Source organism: Bombus impatiens, unplaced genomic scaffold (genome assembly GCF_000188095.3).
Source record: "Bombus impatiens unplaced genomic scaffold, BIMP_2.2 scf_0136, whole genome shotgun sequence".
Taxonomy (NCBI): domain Eukaryota; kingdom Metazoa; phylum Arthropoda; class Insecta; order Hymenoptera; family Apidae; genus Bombus; species Bombus impatiens.
This window is the reverse complement of record NT_176555.1, coordinates 2,040,259-2,062,593: the sequence shown is the minus strand read 5'-3', so window position 1 is coordinate 2,062,593 and position 22,335 is coordinate 2,040,259. Positions and strand designations below refer to the sequence as shown.

General features: G+C 44.8%; 2 protein-coding genes across 2 annotated transcripts in view; one reads left to right on the top strand and one right to left on the bottom strand.

Moving 5' to 3' along the window:
* The window catches only part of LOC100748084 (Krueppel-like factor 6), a 281,466-nt gene extending 270,444 nt beyond the window's left edge, over positions 1 to 11,022 (bottom strand). The window contains exon 1 of the mRNA XM_003486999.4: positions 10,485 to 11,022. Coding sequence (XP_003487047.1) covers positions 10,485 to 10,586 — 102 coding nt within the window. The 5' untranslated portion in view covers positions 10,587 to 11,022. The remainder of the gene's footprint in view (positions 1 to 10,484) is intronic.
* A 160-nt stretch (positions 11,023 to 11,182) lies between these two features.
* The window catches only part of LOC100744644 (heat shock 70 kDa protein cognate 4-like), a 59,338-nt gene continuing 48,185 nt past the window's right edge, over positions 11,183 to 22,335 (top strand). Inside the window, exon 1 of the mRNA XM_024365499.2 lies at positions 11,183 to 11,304. The gene's annotated coding sequence lies outside the window, so the exon portion shown is untranslated. The remainder of the gene's footprint in view (positions 11,305 to 22,335) is intronic.

The following is a 22,335-nucleotide window of genomic DNA, read 5'->3' as shown; positions in this document are numbered from 1 at the left end:
CGACGACGAAATTTCGCGAGTAAGATCGATGCAAATGTCGCTGTGGATCCGCTTAACCGGTGCGACAGAGATGGATAAAACTGAGATAGAGGGCGAGATAGCGGAGAAAATCGGGGGAAGAACTAGAAGAGAATAGAAGAGGGAAAGAACAGAGGGAGGGATTTTAATCCCGGCAGCCGAGCGAAATTTCCTGGAATCTAAATATCGGTCGTCGCGGCGCATCAATATTCATGATCTTGATATTACATTGAATCGAGTTTCGACAGGTTACGCAACGAAAGTAAAAATAACAGCTACGAAAGTAAAGAAGATACTATACGATATAGTCATTGCGTTTGAGTCATCCATTAGGAGCGACTACATATTATGTATCGTGAAAATAGCGTAACTGTTTGTACGACGACTTTTTTCGCGTAAAATACAGACCACTCGCAGCTGCAATAAACGGTATTCGAGCGAAGATGATTACTCGATGCTGATTCATCCAGTGCGAATTAAACAGTTTTATCGATCGGTCACGCCGTATACCGGAATGCTTATCAATGAATCATAAAAATTCGGGGTAAACGTACTAGTTGCGTAGACGAGTCTATCAATCATACCAGTTACGCGTAGCACGGTCCATCAATCAAATCGCTATGGTATCGCTCGTTTCGTACCCTGGCATCTTCCTATTTATATTTTCACTCGGCTCGACGCGCCATCCAAGTTATCGATGCGTCCGCTCGAATCGATTCTCGATGGCAAATTTATCGTGAAATCGTGTCGTCGCGGATTATAAGGGAACATCCGGTCGCGGCAAGCGGGACGAAGAGAAAAAAAATGATTATGATGCTGAAATACATATAGAAACATGTCTTTCAAGCTTATCAAACGGATCCATTTAATCCAAACGAGTCGACGTTCGAAACTAAAATTAGCGACAACTACGAGTACCTCGTCGAAGCTTCACGTCTAATTGGAAAAAAGGTTCACCGGCATACAGGTGTCTCTGTTAAGGTCAAATTTAAAACACGGCCACGTCTTCCATTTATCACCGGGAGCAGATATCCAATTAGTCTTGACGACGTTTTGGTAGTTAATACTTGGGAAATTACGAGGGAAAAAGTGCCCTTGAATTAACAAGAACCGAGTAACCAACGAAATAACAACGTATAGCAGCGAGTAAAAGGTTCATCACGGTTTTCTGTTTTAAATTTCCCTTTCTTTTTTCAATGAACCAAACACCCTCGAACATGTTTCATGCTCGATAACTCAGGGGACGTTATCCGTGGGAAATTTCAATTATTCCGCCTAGACTCGCAAACGACGCGTTTAGAAACACGGCCCGAAAGCGCCATTCTAAAGTTAGACGAGTCGCTGTTCTCCGAGCTCTAAGAATAACTTTACCGTGTCGTCCTGTAAACAAACAAAGACCATCTGACATGTTCCGAAGCTGAACATCATCACGCTGCAACTGCGAGCGCATATGTTCTGCACCGGGCATTCTATTGCGTTGCAGCAATTGCGCAATTTCACTGTGACGAGTGCGCGTTCACTTCTTTTCTGGCTCGTGGAAAATTTCATTTTAGCTACTATGTCACGTTTCGATCATAAGTCCTCGATATTTCACCTAGCGTTATCGTATCCGAAATTTTTGATCCCCTAATCCTGGCTGCATGCAAAACGGTAAATGTTTAACTTGTAATGTTTCGCTCCCTATGGGGCTTTGGAAAGTCAAGCATTGTCCCAGACAACGTGCCCTTTAGAAAACACCATCTGTTACATTCCCCGAGATCGAGAATTTTAACGTGGGGTAGCTTGGGTAAACAAGAAATTGTACACCATCCTCAGAAATTGAGCGGCTCTTTACGTTTCTTCTGTTTGGATGTTAGCTAAATGGTTGACTTTTCAGGGCTAGGCAAGAAAAAAAAGGAAAGAATAGAAACTGAAAATCATATCGGTTTTAATGCATTGTCCGTAAAGCCAGCGCGTCTAACTGGTGTTGTTTTCAGGGGCAATTTGCAACCAACAGCTAATCGAGTAACAGAGTGATTCTAATAACGTTTACTTACACGCGCTACCCGATATTTCCATTTTTATTTAAAACGCGTGTCTTAACGCTCGCTGTGGAATCACGATATTTGCACGTTGCAAATCAAACGAGGAAGACCTTCAACGAGGAATGAAAACGTCAACGTTTTCAAAAATAATTACTTCAACCTCGATTTGTTTTACAAGCCAGACCACGGTAATTGTCCGAGAACGTCTCCGATGGCATTCGTCTACAAATTTTATCACTTCGAGTACACGTTGACGTAAGATCCCGAAAATTCCTGAGCATCGATCGCGGCACGTTTTATCGCGGACGATACAGCCGCGCCAACGTTTCCAACGTTTATAACGATCAACAGCTGTCAACAGGTTTAAATGTCGACGAAGCAAACGTTAAAAAATAACTATAAAACGATGAGAGTCCTGTATGCGGGATTGTCACGCGCTATTGTTGTCTACCGTTCGATGCGTAAGAGAACAGTGAGGCTGGAACAATATAACAATAGAACGCGGCGAGGCAATGATCGTGACCACTGTGCACGATGCACTGCTTTCCAGCTACAGAAGGAATGGATAGCTTTTCCACAGAAATCTCCGCTACGATTGATTACATGCGGCTAACAACGCAACCATGCAAGTGGCTTAACGAGCCGGGTTAAGAAGCTATAAAAAAACTAAAACATCGGTTTATAACGAGACGAGCGATATTACAATTAAAGAAAGGAGATATATAAACATGGAAAGTAAAGGTAATCGCCTTGGTTGTCACGCTATCTTATCTAATTGTCTTCTTTGTCTTCTTCAAAGACCAATCTTAATTGATCAAAACAATAAATCGTACTTACTAACTCATCGCGTCGATGACTGCATTACGCGAGCTTCGAAAATTTATTAACCAAACAGAAGGAAGGCACGAACGAGACGAGAACGTTTTACCAGCTTTATCACGGCTTTATCGGAAGCAGCTTTTTTTATCTAAGAGACGTAATTAAGACTCGATAATTTATCGCATCATTCGACGACAAGCGAGTAATCGGTAATCGAGAGAATATATTTTTTTTATCGTTTCGTTTTTCTCACATTTCTACTGATGCGCTAATATCGAACATTTCGAGCAAGGGCTTTGATAAATTTTAATAGGATTATATGTCTTTTCCCCGCAAATGTACGCGCACGTCGAACAAAACGGCCACAAAATTTGTCTGACCGATCAAACCGACGGACCGAATGACGGATAAAGGGGCGAGGAGAGGAAGACCAATTTGTTTTTATCGGTCCTTTGTTTCTCTCTTCGGTTTTGTAGCCCCAGTCCTCTGCTGCCGCCCTCTTTCCGCTCATCCACCCTTGTCCCCGTTGATTTAGCTTGCAGCAGTTCGATACAAGCGCCGGTTCACGCAAAGCACGTTAATTCGACCGTGACTATCTACGCAAATTTTCCTCGACCGATTGTGCCTTCGACACAAAATGGTCAACTATTAACACGCGACGAGACTGCGCTTGTCTCCTAGTCAGCCGTTTTGTATCATTGCGTCTGATATGCTAATAACGATAAGCTCGATGAATCAGAATGGCCAGACAATGCACGGTACTTCCACCATCCATTAAATTTTGTACGTTCATTGTCATTCACCCACAACATGAATCACCTTATCGAAATTATTCGATTCAAATGTTAAAGCGAATGTTACAACTTTCATTTGTTTCCTTCGTCCCGAATAGAAGTTCGGTCATCGAAGATACGAGTTCCGTACGTTCACCCCGCCTTGGAGGATACCGCGAGTTACGCAAAGCTTCGCAGCATCTCGATCAGAAACACGAGGCGTAGATTTCCGAGACGCGACCAATGTCCTTCCACAACGTCTGGTCTACTACGTGTACCATGTGTATGCCGACCGGTTTGATCGGCTGTGTCGCCTTTTTCTGTCGGCTTTCCCAAGCGTTTCTCTTGTCTCTTTCTCCTCCATTACTATCTACTCTCTACAAACAAACTCTCGTACTTGTCCCGTATACGCGTGATTCCCTTACCGCGTTTCCGGTTTCCAGCACTTCGTAGCTGACCCCCGCGACCCGGATCGCAAGATTAAACGCGAACAAATCTCTCCTGTTCCCTCTCGTCTCGCCACGACATTTTACTCCCTTTCTCTTCGTCGTTTACTCCGGATATCGTGCAACGCATCTACCAACGTCGTACCGTCGCGGTAATAAGTTATGTAGGTGGAGTTCGATTAACTCTGTGGTGACCCGCAATAAAATTAGGGGAACACAGGCTGACCGAATTGATAAATGCTTTAACTCGGTGTTCTCGCCTAGCGCCACGGCGTTAATGAGATTTAACGAGGACGCCCTCGAGAAGTCGCGGGACGCAAACACGACCGCGAGCGACAGGATCCATTCTGGTACGCGAGAGAAACGGCGAAATGCGTGGCGTGCCATCGCAGTGAGCGCACCGACAGAAACTCAGAAATAAACCACCGTGGTTCGCTTTATCCCGAGTCTCTTCGTTTGAAACGAAACGCGCTCGTACCGTGTCCCCCACGAAACGGAACAGGAACGAGGGATAAGCGCGATTGTACCGTAACTACCGCGAGAACATCCTGCGTTCGAGGTTTTCACGGGACGCATCGATATTTCCCATGCATCGCGAGTAGGTAGGCAGATTTTGCCCGACCCTCTGGGAACGTTCGTTCGCGACTAAACGGTGTAAAGCTTCTACCGAATTTTTCAGCCGATCGAGTTTGTTCGATAACCAACGTGTGTGGTTACACGACCCAGGGAAATACGGTAGACTTGGAAGAGATATTGAATCGACTGGTGGTAACTCGCGCAGTTCCTCGAATCGATTATCAAACAGCAATGATAGCGCGGAGCGTAGAAATTACGATAGTTTGGCAAGCGACACCGAGCTCGAAGAAAACGCAGCAGCTAGCGTGGTTAGAAAAGAAGGTTGCGCCATCGAAGGTTAACAATGCCACGTTCCGTAGCCACGGCTACAATGGCATCTTTCGCATCACTCACATTGCGAGCCATTGTACCGGGAAAACCATTGTTTCTCGTCCCATTGCGCGCATCGGCGGCCTAAAGGGAGGGGAGAGGGAGAGGGGAAAGAGAGATCGAGGGTGGAAACGGGGGCGGTGGGGTTGGAATACGAACGGGACAGACTCGCGTACCAACGGCCCGTGTTCGAGACAAAAGAGTTACGTCAGGCCCATTCACCCAAAACGCCTTTGTGCGTTCGGATATTCTTATTTCAATGCCAACAAGAGGAACGGAACAGAGGAGACGCTGCAAGAGGAGTATCGGTATACACCGACACTCGGTCAAGTCACTCAGTCGTGTGCCGTTTAAAGCCGCTCGGAGATTTGCTCTTTTCTCTATCCGTTCGGGAATATATCGCACGCACGAGAGTCACCGAGAGAATCAAGAGAAAATCACGGTGAAAAAGTGCGAAGTATTACGAAACTCCCGGTCCTCATCCAAACGGGAACGCGTTTGGAAAATCTACTGTTTACCGATGAAACCGACTCGCGTATCGTTCCATTTCGTTCGGGGATCTCGGTACTTTCTATTTAAAAAAAATATATATGTATATATATATATATGGGTGTGCAGCCGCGTACGCGCGTACCCAGTTTTCGAATTTCGCTCGGACGATAAGCGGGAAATAAATATGCAGAGTTATTTCCTTGTTGTCTCGATACGGTCGCATCGTCTACCTTATCGTTCGAGCTTTCACGATGAAAACACGGATCGCGAACAGTCAGTGGGAAAGCGACTCGACCACCTCAGGTTTCTCGCAATTACCGACTGCTCGGAAAAATCGAAACCGTATTAAATGCTGTGTAAAAATAGAAGAAGCCGCGATGAGATATACAATTAATGAATCTCTGAAGCGTTGCTCATTACAGTATTACCGTGTGATCCTGTAATGTGCACCTGCGAAGCATGTCGAATATTTCACTGATTTTCATGCGTTCCGAGTCCTCGTGCCTTGTTAAAAAACACATCACACACGAGGACGCGCGTCCTGTATTCCTCGTTACGACCGGCATCGTGCGTTCGTGATTTCAGAGAGATAATGAATCATCCACATACCTTCCAACTTGGAAAATACATCTATAAAATGCGGCAAAACAAGAAAATGGCAAGAATGATTCCTTCCATTTCAACGGAGAATTATTGAAGTAAGGGAGATATATCGCGCAAACGACAATCGCGATGATTCACTGGAATGTTTATCACATAGCAAAGCACGCGACGCATAGAGTTACACGAATATCTTCCTCGATACGCTCCTCCGTCTATTCAACGTTCACAATAATTCGAGAGGAAATCCAACAAATTTTCAATCTCGCACGTGCAGCAATGCTACCAGCGCAGCGCTCGGTTATTTATGCGCTTGTCTATAAAATTCGAAGCTCGCGAGGGAAGCGATACACGTCCGGGTGAAAGTCGTGCAAAAGAAACTCTCACGAAATTCTCGATAGATAAGCGAATGCGACCAAAGGACGAGGAGGAACAGAATCAAAGGGGTGGAGGGAATGGAAAAGAGAAACGGAGCGAGATTGTCGTCGGCAATGCACACGACACATGGCAGAATTGTGAAACGTACGTGTACCGATACACACGCCGTAAAATATCACGTTGAGTCGAGTGTGTCGTAATACGCGACACGAAGTGGAAGCTCCAACCTATGTATAAGGAGAAAACAAAAATATCACCGATGCTGCGCAGCGGCTGTCACGAGCGTATAATTCATGCGAGCAAAAGTTCTGTGGCTCGCGGTCCGCCGCGGTTCTCGCGTGAATCGTTCGAGCTTTCACGCGTGTGTCGTAAAACACGAAGCTCACTAGCAACACAACATCGTTTTGAAGGCGACGATATTGTGTACACGTAGGTAAACAAGTGAGTACGAGACGAGGAAAAACCAATGGATGTTGGTGCATATCGGACGACGTGACCAACTCGATGCGTATCATGGCAGCGAAATGAAAAAGGTACATTTATAGGAAAAAGAGAGAAAGAGAGAGCGAAAAAGTTACGTTCAATTGCGATTTACAACGAGATCGAATCAAGGCAATTCGAAACGAGGCAAAATTCAATCGAAAATATTACAAGCGCAACTGCTATCCGGCAGGAAATTTTAATTCGCGATTTTGATTCACGCATGACAATATCGTATCCCGTATTAATCGAGGAAGCGAGAGCAATGTTGCTGCAGTGAAAATATTTGTACGCACGGCGATGCACGCGATCCGCCTAACGATCAATTATTCAATCTGCTGAATTATTTACGAAAAAATATTTTCCGTTTCGCGAGTAGAAGCGGAGGGAGAATGGTTGGTTGGTTCATAAACGAGCATACGCATATTAGAGGCCTCAGGATCCGCTTAGCGTATCGGGAATGAATAATTCATCGTGACTTGATACGTAGGATGTATTTCAGTAATTGCATCAGGTGTTAGATGAAAGGAAACTTCAACAAGGTCGCTTGACACCTTACACTGGCTATTTTTAACATCAATTCCTTTTTTCCCCGCTCATCATTGTTGGCTTGGACAATTATCGTAATTAGTTACATTAATTGGCAGCGTTCTAGGAATTATCGCTTAAAAAAGGTATTCAAATACCAACAACTCGATCGATGTTGCGTTTCATCTCTTAATCCAATTCCACGATGGAAAACTACCAAACATTTCTCGTCTTTGTGTCTCCTGATGTTTGTTCGACACAGCGGATATCTTGTAACAATTTATAATAATTGCAAGCAATTTACGTTAATTACGAGGAAACTCGAAATCAACGAATCAGAAAAATATCCATGTATAACTGAGTTTGTAACGAGCAGACGAGCTTCTCGAAGTGCGACGCGATCGAATTTTCGCACAGACGGGCATTATCGTCTATCTCGCGCTATTTCGCGAAATTCCTCGGTCGTCTGGTTCACGCCGAAAATCGGCCAAGTTACATCAGTTCTGACGGCGTTGCGCGTCAGAGCCTCGCTTCCTCGCCAACGACGATAATTGCTGGCGAAACTGGATCGTGTAAAGTTGGGAATACAAGAATATACAACAGAGCACCTGTCGAATCGCATTATCGGCCACGCGACCGACGCTGTCGCGTTGTCGATGTGACCCAACCATCTGTTCGCCTATCGAATGACACCGTCCATGTACATCAGTGCGTACCTCGTAAAAACGGCGCCAATGCTGGTTACAAAACTAGCGTTACTTTCGGCAAATATCGCGATGAGACCAAGTTTTATACCGGATAGTTGTTACGTATAGCACAACGACGGAGGATCGCGAATCCGGTTTTAGAAAGAACAAACACACGGTCCAGGAGTAATGAGATCAGCTGCTGGAACAACGAACTAATCTACATGCATCCTATTCTCGGTTCGTTCGATAAAGTAGATACGCGAAATAACTCCGAAGTTATTCGAGTATTGTCGGACGCAAAAATAGAGTCAGAGACCAAGAGACTGAGCATGATTAAATAGATGGTATTTCTTTCTTTGGCCGACGTTTCGCTTACTCTCCAAACACCAGAGATACCGCGGAGTGTAGAAAGCCGGAGAAATTCCATTTAAAATAGTGGCCACTTCCGACAAATTCGATTTCAGCAGCGAGGCGAATAAAGTCGCGGTAAAAGGAACGAGACACGAGGTAAATTAATGCAATCAGAAAGATCGTAATTGAGGAGGACAACGGGGACCCGATGAGGGAGCTGTGGCCGATCTCGGAAACAGGACGATATTGCTTGCTCCTAGCTAGCTAGCGTGACGTATTTCTTGGCCGATAATAAAAACACTCGATCGTACGGGTAATTAACGAGAAAGAAAAGAAAGCGACTAAAGTGCCGGTCGGTTTTCAGTTGGAAACCCTTCGAGACGTTCAATTAGGCACCGCGCCAAACTAGACCCGACCCAACAATGTTGCGCAGGTCAAATGTCGAGTACCAAGCGACAAACCGAGATTTCCTCGCCATAAATTTCACCACGCGACCTAATCATCGAATACGCCATCGGTAATTAAAAAAACGACAATTAAAATGTATTACTTAAATGACCAGAGATAAAATCGAAAGTACGAAATTACGAAAGGTAATTAAAAGGAAAAGAGGATTCGCAGACGTTTTTAAACTTTCCCGAATAGCACATCGATTTCGATAAGAAATAATACATCAAGTATTTTTGTGGTTAAAATGCGTGACATTTAACTAAAAAGATAGATAGATAGATAGATAGATAGATAGATAGATAGAGAGAGAGAGAGAGAGAGAGAGAGAGAGAGACATGTGTACAGTTTGTGTGAAATATCAAGCAAAGGCTAAAAAGTATGTATATATGTTGCTCAGTTAATGTTAATGTATATTACAGAAATTTTCAGAATTTTAATTCACCAATAAAAAGTCGTTTGGATGGACAACAGATCAGGAAATATCACCGATAGTTTATTTGCGTTTGATGAAACAGTTCTTTAATTATTAGAATACTTGAACTTCTTCCGTTAGAGAAATATATATATATATTGAACTTGGTTTTATTCGTTAAGAAAAACAGTTATAACCAATACTAATGGAACCTTCGTTCTCTGTATTCTCTTACGTGTATTTTAAAACAAGCTGTACGACGACGGTGACCTAAAATAAGATGGAAAAAAAGGCTGGAAATTCCAGAGAATCGCGATGGTAGCGAACCGTTAAAGCAACACGCAACGCGAACTTACGGCGCTACCAGTGACGTCACGCGTACTATTTTAACGAAGCGAGGAAACTGTTGTACTCCGGCTGAGATATTGAATGGGGAACAAGTACGTCCCTCCTGCCTTCCCCGACCACTGGAAGGTCATTGCACACTCGTAAACAAACAGGACGCGCCGTCTATAGTACGCTCGGCCGCGTCACTGAACGTACACACCGATCTAATACCACGGCTCAAGGTCGTCCCGTCATAATAGCCCGCTGCATATCGATAATCGATTTAAACGGAGTCCGACCAAAAAATGGCCAGAGAAATCAAACTTCTCGGAGATTAGTCGTAATTTCGAACTTTACGAAAAGAGATAACTACATAACTGTTCACGAATGAATTTATTGAAATTTTCAAATGTATTAAAAGATACGGACAAGAAACGGGCAAGAAACGGACGAAGTTATCTAGCGTGTAATTGAATTCACGTGCGTCAGTGAACTCGATGGACAACGACACGCGTTACTTACTACGTTGACCGTTAGAAATTCAAATATGGCGGTCGAGGTTACAAGCGCCTTTTCGCGTTCGAAATTCACGGCCGTTGTTTGAACTTGCTCGTACGCGCGATGTAACGCTAGACGCTAGGTTTTGACTTATTATTCCGTTCTATTTTAATGAGAAAGTAGTAACTAACATCTATAAGGCACGACAATGAATTTACGAGGTGGTATGGATTCAAATGTAGAAGCATTCTTACCTGTTGCCAATGATCCTCGAGCGATGGCTGGGCCGAAAAGTATCCGGTGTCGTGTATATCTTGCAACTCCCTAAATATGTTCCCACTCGGCAGGATATCCATGGTTACGCCGGTGATCCGTTCGTAACTGGCTTCGGCACAAAAAAAGAAACCGACTCCTTCGAACCAAACGAAACCAACAAGAAGATATAAACAAACAACAAAACTCTGATTTGCTATATTCGTATACGGAGGACTTAGATGGTAACGGAGCCCGGTCACTAACTGCACGCCGATACGCGGCTCGCGATTCTAACGCACGCACGTACACGCAGCAGGTAGTGGCACGCACACGTGCTTATCATCGAAGAAGCACCGACGGTTACGACGTCACCGTAGTAGGATGACCGACAGAGACCGATACGGAGCGAGAGAAGCGAGATTTACAGACAAATGACTTCTGTGGTCGATCAAGACGAGGGAAAGACCGGCTAATCACGCCCGCACAAACACCAACGAACACTATTGGCTCGTATACTCGGCGAGTGGAATATCTGATTGCACTACCGGCGTTCTACTGTTGCTGCCACCACGGCGCTGTGCTGCGTTGGTACAGTCGTCGAAAAGAAAGCGGCACGCGACGCACTGCACGATCTCTGCAGCGAAGGAAACAACTCACTGCAACGCCGTTGCTTGTGCAGATCGACGTTCTGTCTGTTCTTGATAGCGTCGCGTACACGAGACACGCGCGACAGCATCCATCATACGTGGAACGTGACGACGAGGAACCTTGTAACCACGAACGACGAAACGTCAAAGCGCCGGCACGAGTCACGACCCGGTATGTGTTCGAATCATTCGGCTTCTCGCTTTATACTCCCAAAATCTCTCTCTCTCTCTCTCTCTTGTTCACTCGTTATACGTTTGCTCCGATCGTTCAATACTCTCTGTCGATTTCTTTTCCTCTCTTACTTCTGCCTTTCCTGTTCTTTACCTCTCTATCTCTTTCTTTCGTTCTCGCTACGACGCGAAATTGGAGCTAACCACTGTCGACGTTCTATATTCACTGGTCTTCCTCCTCTCGCGTTCTTTTTGCTCCGGTAACTCGTGTACATATACACTTTGGCGAGGACACACGCGGCTCGGCCGTCACCTACCGGCTTTTTTCCCGCGACACTTGCGGACGTGGCGTCGTGTCACCGTACTCAATCGCGCCGCTCACAACGATCACGAGCTAGATACACGTCGCTGGGGATGAATAACGAAGAAACACCTACGAGATATTTAACACTCCGCAAGGAGCAACGATATCCCCAACGGCTAATGCGTACAGACTCTTCCGCGCGAGCGCCGAAGAGTGACTGACGTTCCCTTGCCATAACTGTACGCGAGGAGGGCCGAACTCGGCCGAGTTGTACCGAACGCGCGCTCGGTGCCGGCGACGCGTTATCACGGCCGGCGACCGCTTCGCGTCGTGGCAGCACCNCGACCGCTTCGCGTCGTGGCAGCACCGCTCGGTGGCGTCGCGACGCCGTTTCCCTTGCCTTTTACACCGCCTTTTCTTTCGCATTCACCTATCTTTGACTCGCATGCCATTTTCTTACAAAATATCCTACAACGAAACGATCGATATTACGGCTCCAGCAGAAAGATCTTTAAGAGGAAATTGCTTTGTGCGTGGTAACGTAAATTAAGTTATTCCTTTTTTTTGTTTTCCTTTCTATTATACACGCATTTCAATTGCTATATTCTTGTAAGTATTCTATACCTAAAATAGTGAGCTAAGTTTATCAATATATGAATGCTAATTTATAGACAACTTTGATAAAGGATCGTTATGTCTCGGGTTCCTTTTTGTATCGAACTGTAATTACGGATCCTTTTTAGTGGAACCCGATAGCATAGCATTGGCACGAGAAACGATTAGTTCCTGTTTGAGTGGTAGTAAATTACAGCGTCAATTACACTCTCTGTTCTTTGAGCCAAAACTCGAATAGACTGGCTGAAGTTCAGCCTAACGATCATTCCTAATGTCATTGTATTCATTTAGCTATTTTCGAACTGTGATTGTCATCTTATCTACAACTAACATCTAGGAATTTACGCTTATGACCAATATCGCTATTTCCACTAAATGTAATCATAGAAACGATGTCAGATACGTCGTGTATACTTCTGACTTTATTATATTTTCCTTAATTTCGACATCGAACTCGAATCTACGTACGTCGTCATATTAAATTTATTACTCTTTTACGAGGAAACGTATTTGAAAACAGTCACTTAGAATCTCTTGCTTGCCACGATTTCTCGCGGCTTGTTCGATCGACTCTTACACATGAGACATCGATTATGAGCGAAGAATTATTCGAAAATGAATAATCGGTCGTGAGTCAACGGGCGCTCAGAGCGGAAAGTGGAGAGAGAGATGAACGCGTTATGTCGCTGTACGTGATTCATGGATTCTGCGCGTTCGTTAAAAGCTGTTTTGTAGACGCTACTATAACGCTCGGGAATGCTAGATTAGATACGTAAGCGGCATTTATGGCGAATGGAATTAGAAGACCGGCTCCACTTATCAAGTCTGTACCTCGTTTCCGTTTGAGCTATCTTCGTCGAGCTATCGCCCCGGAGCGCAGGGAGGACGACCACCGGATCCAAAGGACTCTTTTTTTTCCCTATGTGTCACCCTTTTGTAGTCGTATATATTTTTGACGATGCAACGACGTTGTTATTCCTCTTACAAAGAACGCGCGTACGCGAATCTCATCGATGCGTTTTCAGCAAGAACAAACCGGAAATATTTGTAAGAAAACCAACAAGGAATGGAGGAAAGGTGTGCGTACAAAATGCATTAATATCAGTCTACTGTGAAGAGTGATCGCGTTGACTTTCAGATAACGCTAATATCCTCCTGATTGATTCTGAATGTTACGTAGCACTGGAGCCTGACCTCTCGTAACCTCTCAACTTCGACTCGGTTTCTTGGATGCATTCGGTTCTCTCAGTGGGTTAAGACGGCCCGGCACCATAAATATGGTGGTTGTTGTTGGATCCAAGCCCAGCTCTCGAAAGCTTTCTTGTGCACCGAGATGCATTGGATCGTCGATTTTCGCTGTTAGTTATGGAGCAAACCGACAGAACGTTTGTTAGTCTGGAAAACAGTTGTTTGGTGAACATCGGTGTGCAAAACGACCACTTCGTCTGTTTCGCCCTCGCTAATTCCATTCTTCTTCGTAGTTAATCCTTCTATTCTCGCTACGTCTATATAGAAAATATATGTATATCATACCGAGTTCGTTCCTCGATTATGAGATAGCGAGTGCACGCTGACGAATTTAACGTTCTCACGTTCGGATGGGAGTCGTTTCTTTCTCGCTTGGTACGAGAAGTGCCTGGATCACGAATTGTATCGTTCGCGAAAAATCGTCTATTTCCGATGATAATTTACATAGAATTGTTCGTAACGACTGTTAATCCCTTCAGCGTCGTTTTGTCAAAACACGTATATAGCAGCGTTTGCTTGTTACGAGCTTTTTTGATCAACGGATCAAACACCACTAAGAAGGCCATCCACGAATACAATGACCTGATCGTTAACCCTCTTTCCGGCTGTTGTCACCAGGGTGCAATAGCCGGGAACGCAACGGACTTCTGTATCCTCTGCGTTATCGCGCAAAACGTTTCAGCTTGGCTCACTGTTGTTATTGCTTTATTATACCGTATTGTATTTGCTCGCTTAAAGTAATCGTACAATTACATGTATAAGGAAATAACGAAAAATTCCTCTAATTCCTTCCTTTCTCCTTTCACGAACGAAACATTAATAACGTTAACGTTACATTATAACGTTAGTTGCATTTGTCCAGAATGCAATTATCCCGAGTTACATTTCGCTCGTAACGCTTCCTCTCGCGTTTCTGCCCGCCAGCGGTCCAAGGTGAACCACACGGCCGTCGTGGCGGCAACATTCGGCCCTCGACAGTACGTTTTCTTTGCCTGCTCACGATTTTCACGATCGTGTGCAGAGCGCAAGGAACACCGTAAGTATGATGTAATGTTCGTGTTGCATAATTCCACGGCAAAGGCTGCAACACTCGCACACCGCATCGCAACTATTCGTGTCAACTGTTATTCTTTGAACGACCCTCGCCGACCAGCTTGGCCGCTCGCATCCTTGAAGCTTGGAATTTATGGGACGAGGACACATGACCATGCGTATCGCTAGCGCTAATGATCTCTTTCGGTAGCGTTCGTGAAAGTTCATTGAACAATAAAGAACGCACCTGTCCGGTCGTTAAACATCTTGAACGTTCATTTTGTCTATACCCATCTGTGTGCTCGATAGATCAGTTTCGGTTGGTGCATGCGGAGAAGAGATGTCTGTCGTCGTAAATTACGACGTGCCGCGAATATCCCTCTCCTATCGAAATAAATTTTCACGAGCGCTTTCGAAATACGGTGGAACGCGGGAAAGTCCGCCTACTAATGAGGAGGCACGCGTGCACACGAAAGCCACGTAGCTTCCACTGTTTGATATCGTCACCGCGTATTTAGTTGCCGGCTAGCAGCATATTTGACTTGACAGAACTTTCCACGGGAATTACAGCTCTGACCCTAAACCATACTTGCTTTGTGTACTTATTGCGATTCGAAGTACTGACACGTCAGTACCTGAGTCCCCGTTGCGTTGAAGCAAGCGAACTAGTAAAAACTATTCCAACGAAACGAGTCTGAAATTGCGACGCGAAAATGGTGTAACTTCCAGTTACGTTTGTTCTACGACACGACTGAGTGTAAGAAATTTTTATTGTCGCCACTGGATAAAATTATATATAATAAAACACAGGCGGCATAAGGGAGCCAGCATAACGAGAATGACCCTCATGTTCTCATATTAGACGACGTAAATGGGACAAAAACGCCGATTTAAAATTCTTCTTTCTCCTTGTGGCGCTCTGACACAGGGTGATCGGCCGAAGTCTCCTCAACGCACACTCGTAAAAATGCGACGAGGGTTTCGACGAAATTAAGGAACTTTACAATTCACATTCCCCCGGAATGATGTATGAGTCACATTGTGGTCGAAAATCGTGATACGTTAAATTTCTTTCCTCCTAGTGAAGAGGATCCTCGTTAAGAGTTAAAATTTACAACCGCTTTGACGCATTAGTGGTTCTCATCAGAGTGGTTCCCGAAAGAATATAATCGTTTTATTTCGCCTTGTTCAATTTTCATCGATTGATGGACTTTAACGTGCTTGCACGTTCGCCTAAGATCTAATGGCGCCTAAGGAAGAATCGAATTTTCGCCTTCAGCAGCTAGCGTATGTGCAAAATCGACTGGTTAACCGCGATTTCATGTCATTCCTCGAGGGTGTGCATCCTGCCCTCGTGACATCGTCCCAGTGGTCCATTAAAGCCTGAGGAAGCAAGCTGGTCGTCGTGAACCGCAAAATCGTGCTATCTGGGACGATGCTTTCAGGATTCGACTGTGCTCCACACATCTCGAGAAAACTTGATCAAATTCACAGTTACAAAAGTGAACGGAATGGAGTAATCAAGAGAAATTTATTCCCCAAACGAATATGAGTAATTAGGGTTACGTAAAGCAAATATTATACGTTGTAATATTAATTTAAACTAACGAGTCGCGATGGTGGAGTGACCGTACGTTTCGTAAATTCCAGGAAAATATTAACGCTGGAAGTACGTGCACACGTGTAATTTGAATTTTAAGTACAATTAAGTTAATTATTCCAAATATTTAATAGTGCCGTTTTTCTTGATCAACGAATGCGAAATCCTCGAATTATTCGATTTACAGTTATGTAAACGTACGAAGAAATGTTAGTCTTCATCGTGCAAATGACGGGTTTATAATATTTTCAAGCAAGAGCCGATTAAACATTAGCTACTATGGTAGATACCACAAAAGTCGTTTTAATAATTAAAAAAGTTAATCCGACTTAATCGTCTTACTTGTTAAGTTTGCGTCGTAAACCTCCTTTTATGCACAACGAACAACCCTGTCCTTTGCATAACTCCCGACAAATTTCCTATCTCATCGGTCCCCTCGGTTTAGGGTTCGAGATTTCAACGCAACAAAAAACCACCCTTCCGTAACCCCTGCACCTGATAACCTGTGCACGTTAGAATCGAATTAAAATCACTCTCGTACCAGAGATTTATTCCCCGGCTACAACCTTCCTGCACTGTTCAGCCTCCGAAAACTTGTCTCCATTAAAATCAGATAACATTTGTCAGAGCCTTGGTTCACGTATACACGATCTGTGATCCTTCTCCGGAACAGCTTCGAGAACTATGACATTATGGAGAGATTAGTGCCAGGAAAGTCGAAGGAAAGATAAAGGATCTAACTCTTGGACAATATTTAAATGTCTTTCGCTGTATCCATAAAAACGGAAGCGATAAAGAAGCTTCAAAAAATATATCTAAATGTAATACTTTTAAACAGTGAAATTTTTGGTGCGTAATTCAAATTTTCTACTCGGTTAGAGTACGCAAGATACATAGACGTCAGTATGATAAACGTAGCTTTATGACTAGTTCAGATACAGTATTTGGTTATTACTCGTGAAAAACGAGGGCTGTCCATTTTTGTGTGCGTTAATACGAAGATATGGAGTTCATGCAATATATCAGCGATATTCCTAGCCTCGAACCTTATCCCCTTTATTCGAGTCGTGGCACGCGTAGGTACACACTCCGCCTACCGCAAAAGCCTTCGTCACGCAGGACGTGCTCGGTTTTTCACCGGCGATACACCCATGGTATTTCAGGACCATTTATACCCGTAGCTAAAGGTTAAATCTCTAGCAAACAGCTGCTCAAAAAGTCACTTGCCACCTAATTAATAGAAAATGTTTTTCCCTTGCTTTTTTTCCTATTGTTACTTTCGAATAACTACCCTAAACCCCCAACTATTACAATTCCCTTTTAACTTCCTTTCAACATTCTTTCACCCTCTCGGCGAACACAAGATTCTACCATAGTTACGAACCAGTTTGTTCTACTTTTACCCGATAATCTATCGTTCTTGGATTTTTATTTTAACTCCACTCCGCAGAAATACTTCATTGATTATCTTGAAAGTATTCCATCGTAAACGCCGCGAGAAATATGTACGTCTAAGTATCCTGAGAATTAATTTCTCAAACAGATTTCCGGCTCGTATTTTAGACATTTTTGTCGAAACCTCGACACGACCGGCAGGACATCGTGCCAAGATTTCTCCTCGTCGGAGAACACGGGCACGAAAATTTTGAAACAGTTACACTTAAGATGTTTCGCGAAGCCAGGAAAATCCTTTATTTCGATTTGTCGCGCAGACAAGGAAGAGCGAGTGTGTGCAGCAAGCACGGAAACGGGTAGAGAGAGAGAGAGAGAGAGAGAGAGAAAGAGAGAGAGAGAAAGGCAAAGGCACGAAATTTCACTTAGGCTTTTGTCCGGAGGAGGGTGACTTGCACGACTGAGTCACTGTGAGATATACAGACAAGCTCCGTTAGACGTATATCTACGCTGTGTTTCTCATGTATATTTCGACGATCTGTCGGGGCCAAGAGTCGGCTAGAGCTTCGTTGATCCTTTCAAGGGTAAAAAACAGGCCTGCAAGAAACCGCGCTTTAATGGACGAAACGAGTTCCCAACCACATGAAGCAATATTGCTTCCGCCTTATATTCCCTCCTTGTTCTACCTTGTGCGATACTCCCCCCTTGTCGAGAATTCTCCTCGGTCCACGTTGAAATAACACCGATCACGCCGTACAGCCCCTGGCTGACGTGTTTCGAACCACCTATATCTATCCTTCCCCGATGCTGCTTCTCCTTGTACTACTTCGCGGTTTCTCCCTTGCGATTGGGACAAGCTACATCCGACGGGGAAAAAACACAAGAAGGAAGAGCCTAACTTCATTTAGTCGCGAAATAGGTATTCTACGGACAGTGATTGAACGACATTTAGAGGACGCCGAAGGAAACTCTGAACAACAGGTTTAGCAAGGAAACCGGAGGTTTCCTCCTTGGGGACGCTCGAAAACATTGCCCGCAGTTGTTCTCATTCGGCTGCACTTGTCTTTCTTATACCGTTTAATACAACACGCTCGAATCGTAGAAATTACGCTGTTTTCGATGTTCATTATGTAAATGGCGAACCATGGTCGTGGGGTTAAGTCGAGGTACGCGGTATAGGAGCAGCATCATTGGCAACAATAGAATGACGGTACATCTTTGCGGCGTGACTCTCATTTATGGTCGTTCTGATGCAGAAGGATCGATGTTTAACGATCGACACGGACGACTCGAAGATGATTCATCGGTCGTTTGGTACACGTGGACGATGATTGGACATCTTCTGGGAGCAACTAGGGTTAAGAACGATTCGAACGATTGAATATTTCGTAATAAGATTCGTGTCGTAAATACGTAATTGATTCACATATATAATTTTAGTTTTAGTTTTATTAATGGAATATTGTTGTTCGAATGGACATGTGTGTGTCATGAAGAAAACCGTGACGTACACTGTCAAGGTAGGTTTACGATCGTGGCAAAAAGACATAGAAACGAGGAAGTCGAAATGAGTGCGAAGCAAAGAGAAAAAATGAGGCACAAGATAAAGGGAATTTTTCCTGGCGCACCGGAAGTAGTGTACCGCTCTAACAGAGTTCGAAAGAGTTAAACTTTATCGTTGGCAGTGAGAGAGGAAACGATGGAAGGAAAAAGAGAAATGAACGCAGGATAGCAAAGAGGTAGGATAGAGAGCACAGACCGAGGATGGGGTTCCGTTCTGGTCCTTGGAACTAAGTCTCTTTGTTCCAATTATCGCGGTTCTTCGTCGACCAACCGAGCTTGCCCGCAGAAGCGATTTGACCTTTTCCGTTTCCGGTTAACCGCACGGTAGATGCGGTTACTCTTTTCTTTGGTGACACGATTTTCTCTTGTTCGCAGGTGCTCGAACTTTTCCCATGTTGCAATTCACTTGATAACGTCCACGTCCCATCGCCTCGGGATCTACTCGGGCGACAGTGGTTCTTCCGATAGTGGAATCCGTTTCGCCGGAGATTAAACTCGCGGACGCTGACGCTAACAGCGCGCAAACGAAAGAAGGGAAACGGCACAGGCGTCGCCGGTTCATCGGGAGGGGAGCGCAAACAAAAAAAGAATCGCAGAACGAAAATACCGCGACAATTTTCTAGACCTACATTTTCCGGCCAATTGAACTCCACCAATGCTATCTACCTGCTTTTCGATTACAACAATGCTCCCTTCAGCAGGTTCAAGCACGCGTGCTCGTGCACCCTCTGACTAGCAATTATCTCGACACGCTTCAGGAAGGATCTCTTCGAGGGGTGCGAAACGGTTATCCCACGTGTCGTTTCTGTCCCGATCGGCTTCCTGTGACGCGTGTGTGCGTGTGCAAGTTCCGTACTCGAAGAACGCGCCTCGAGGGGTGGGTTGGACGCGATCGTTCCGCTAAGTTGAAGAAGGGATTCGAAGGCTGGAAGCCTCCGGGGGGAAAGGACAGGTTCAGAAGGAGAGACAGGACGGGGAGTGAGTGGCTGATGCTACGGAGTCGCGTTGAGCCAGATGGATCGGCGATCGTTTGTCGTTCTTAACGCCACAGGGGCTCAACGGCGGCGTTGATATTCACCGACTGATGCCGGAAAAATTACCCGATTAGTTGGTACTCTCCCCTAACCTCCGCATTCTCCTCTTGTACCACTATACCGCATCCAGCAGCTCGTTCCTTTCTCCTTCAGGGAATCTCGACCAATCTGGCCCAATTCTCAACCCTCCTGAACTCCGTTCCAGCGTATGAGAACAACCTCCCCACCTTGTAATGCACCCCCATTAATTAGGATTTTCCTAGCCAGAGAAATTAACGCGAACCGGCTAAAACCACACGGAACTAGGATAGCGATTTGTCTCGGTAACCTCCTTTACGAAACATCTATTTCCCATACATCATCCTTGTAAATTGTCCTTTCGAACAAAGTGATCCCATATAATGCTCTGGTATAATTTACGAAGTGGCGTATATACCAAAAGTTGTACCGTATACGGTTTTCGTTAATCTTCACGAAGTTGAACAATAGATACGTATCGATAGATACGAAAAATAAAATAAATGCAACGTAATATAGGTACATAGCGAGAAAGGTAGTTTTAAAGACTCGTTATAGATACTTGTACAGATATGGGTAAGTATACACAAGTTTCGTCTTTGATAATGTAACCGACGGGATGCAGAATGTGGGCCGAGGGCAGAGAGTATAGGAGGGTGGTAAGAGTGGCTTAGGGGCTCTTAATAATTCGGATGCACCGAAGTGCCTCGTACCTACTCGCTTGGCCCCCTTCATATACATATATCTGCAGACACTTAGCGACCGTATAAGCAGAACATCCTGGAGGCAGAAGGGTTGGCGGGGGTAGCGGAGGAATACGTAAATTCGCGCTATGGCTGCCGCGTTGCTACAGGACTTTTATCGTGCAGAAACATTTACCGCGCGGCGCGGAGCATTTGCATGCAAACGTGATCGCCTTCCATGTTTTCCTCCCTGACTTTCCTTCTTACGAAGGTCAACGCATTACGTTTTCCGTTCCATGTTTCCTTCATCCCTCCGCATCCTCTTCAACCCCGTTTCCATCTCTCTGTAGGAATTAGCCCTCTTCCTTTGCCTGCCACTTATTCATCTCTCTCCATCGTATATAAGCGTTCTGCCTCCGTGCCGGATTCTGCGATTCTTTTCTCCTCGTTGGCACGTCACCCCTTCTATATTTTGCTCTTTTGTGCTTTTTGTAGCCGCCACTGGATACGAGAGGCACGGAACGCGCGAAGATGGAAAAAAACAGCCGCGAACGATCACAGCCGTCCGTATATAAAGCACGGTCACAATTGCAATGCCACTTTCCGTATATTTGTTCTCCTATACATGCCATTCAGCGACGTATCAACAGGTTTTGGGGTGCGACGAGATCCGTCCACGGTATACCAGGGAAATCGTCTCCATTTATTTTCACGTTACGTGAAATAGGCGGTCGACTGATAAATCTTAAAGCGGAACGCGTTGATCAGGAATTATCGGCGTGTAGCTTTTATCCGTCGCCGTAATCCATTTCGTCGCGTCTATGGCGCAAAAGAAGCGTCCTATAAAGAACAATAAGGGACGTTGCCAGACTGAAACGAGGATTTGCGAGATGCATCGTATAAGGCCTCGAATTTCATACAGTTTCGTTTCTTTCTGCTTTTCCCTGTCGTTTACAAATTTATGTAAAAATTCCTTTCAAGTCCGATTTTCGCGCAAGTATCCAAAAAGAATGTACAAGCGCATAAAAGGTTGACGGAGAGCAACGCACCAGCTACGAACGTTTCACAAAGCGGCTAGGATTTTAATAACTCGACGAACGCGCCCGTGATTTTAATCGCTTCTCGTCGATACGACGATCAAAGTTTCTGCACAGAAAGAACTACCGTCCGAAATTAAGGTAGCACGTGCTTAAACGAGAATTTCCGACGAGCGAAACGCGACCTGGTTGAAGTTTCTTGTAATTTCATGAGACGACGAAAACAAATTTTCCAATAATGGTGCTTGTCGCGACCATTAAGTACACTGGAGAGTAGAAGGAGAAGTGGAGACGCGGGAAAAGGAACGGAGCCGTAAGAAGGAACAGGAAGTTCGTCAGTGACATATTAGAGAACGAGAGATGTTTCTCAACTGTGGGGGTGGGTTTACTCTGCCGGTCGTCGTACTTCGAGTCTTGTTGGATATGCATAGCACCGCGGTCATTTGTAACGCTCAACCCCTCTGGCGTATCTAAGGGAGCTTTTCGCGGCGGTGACCCTACCACCC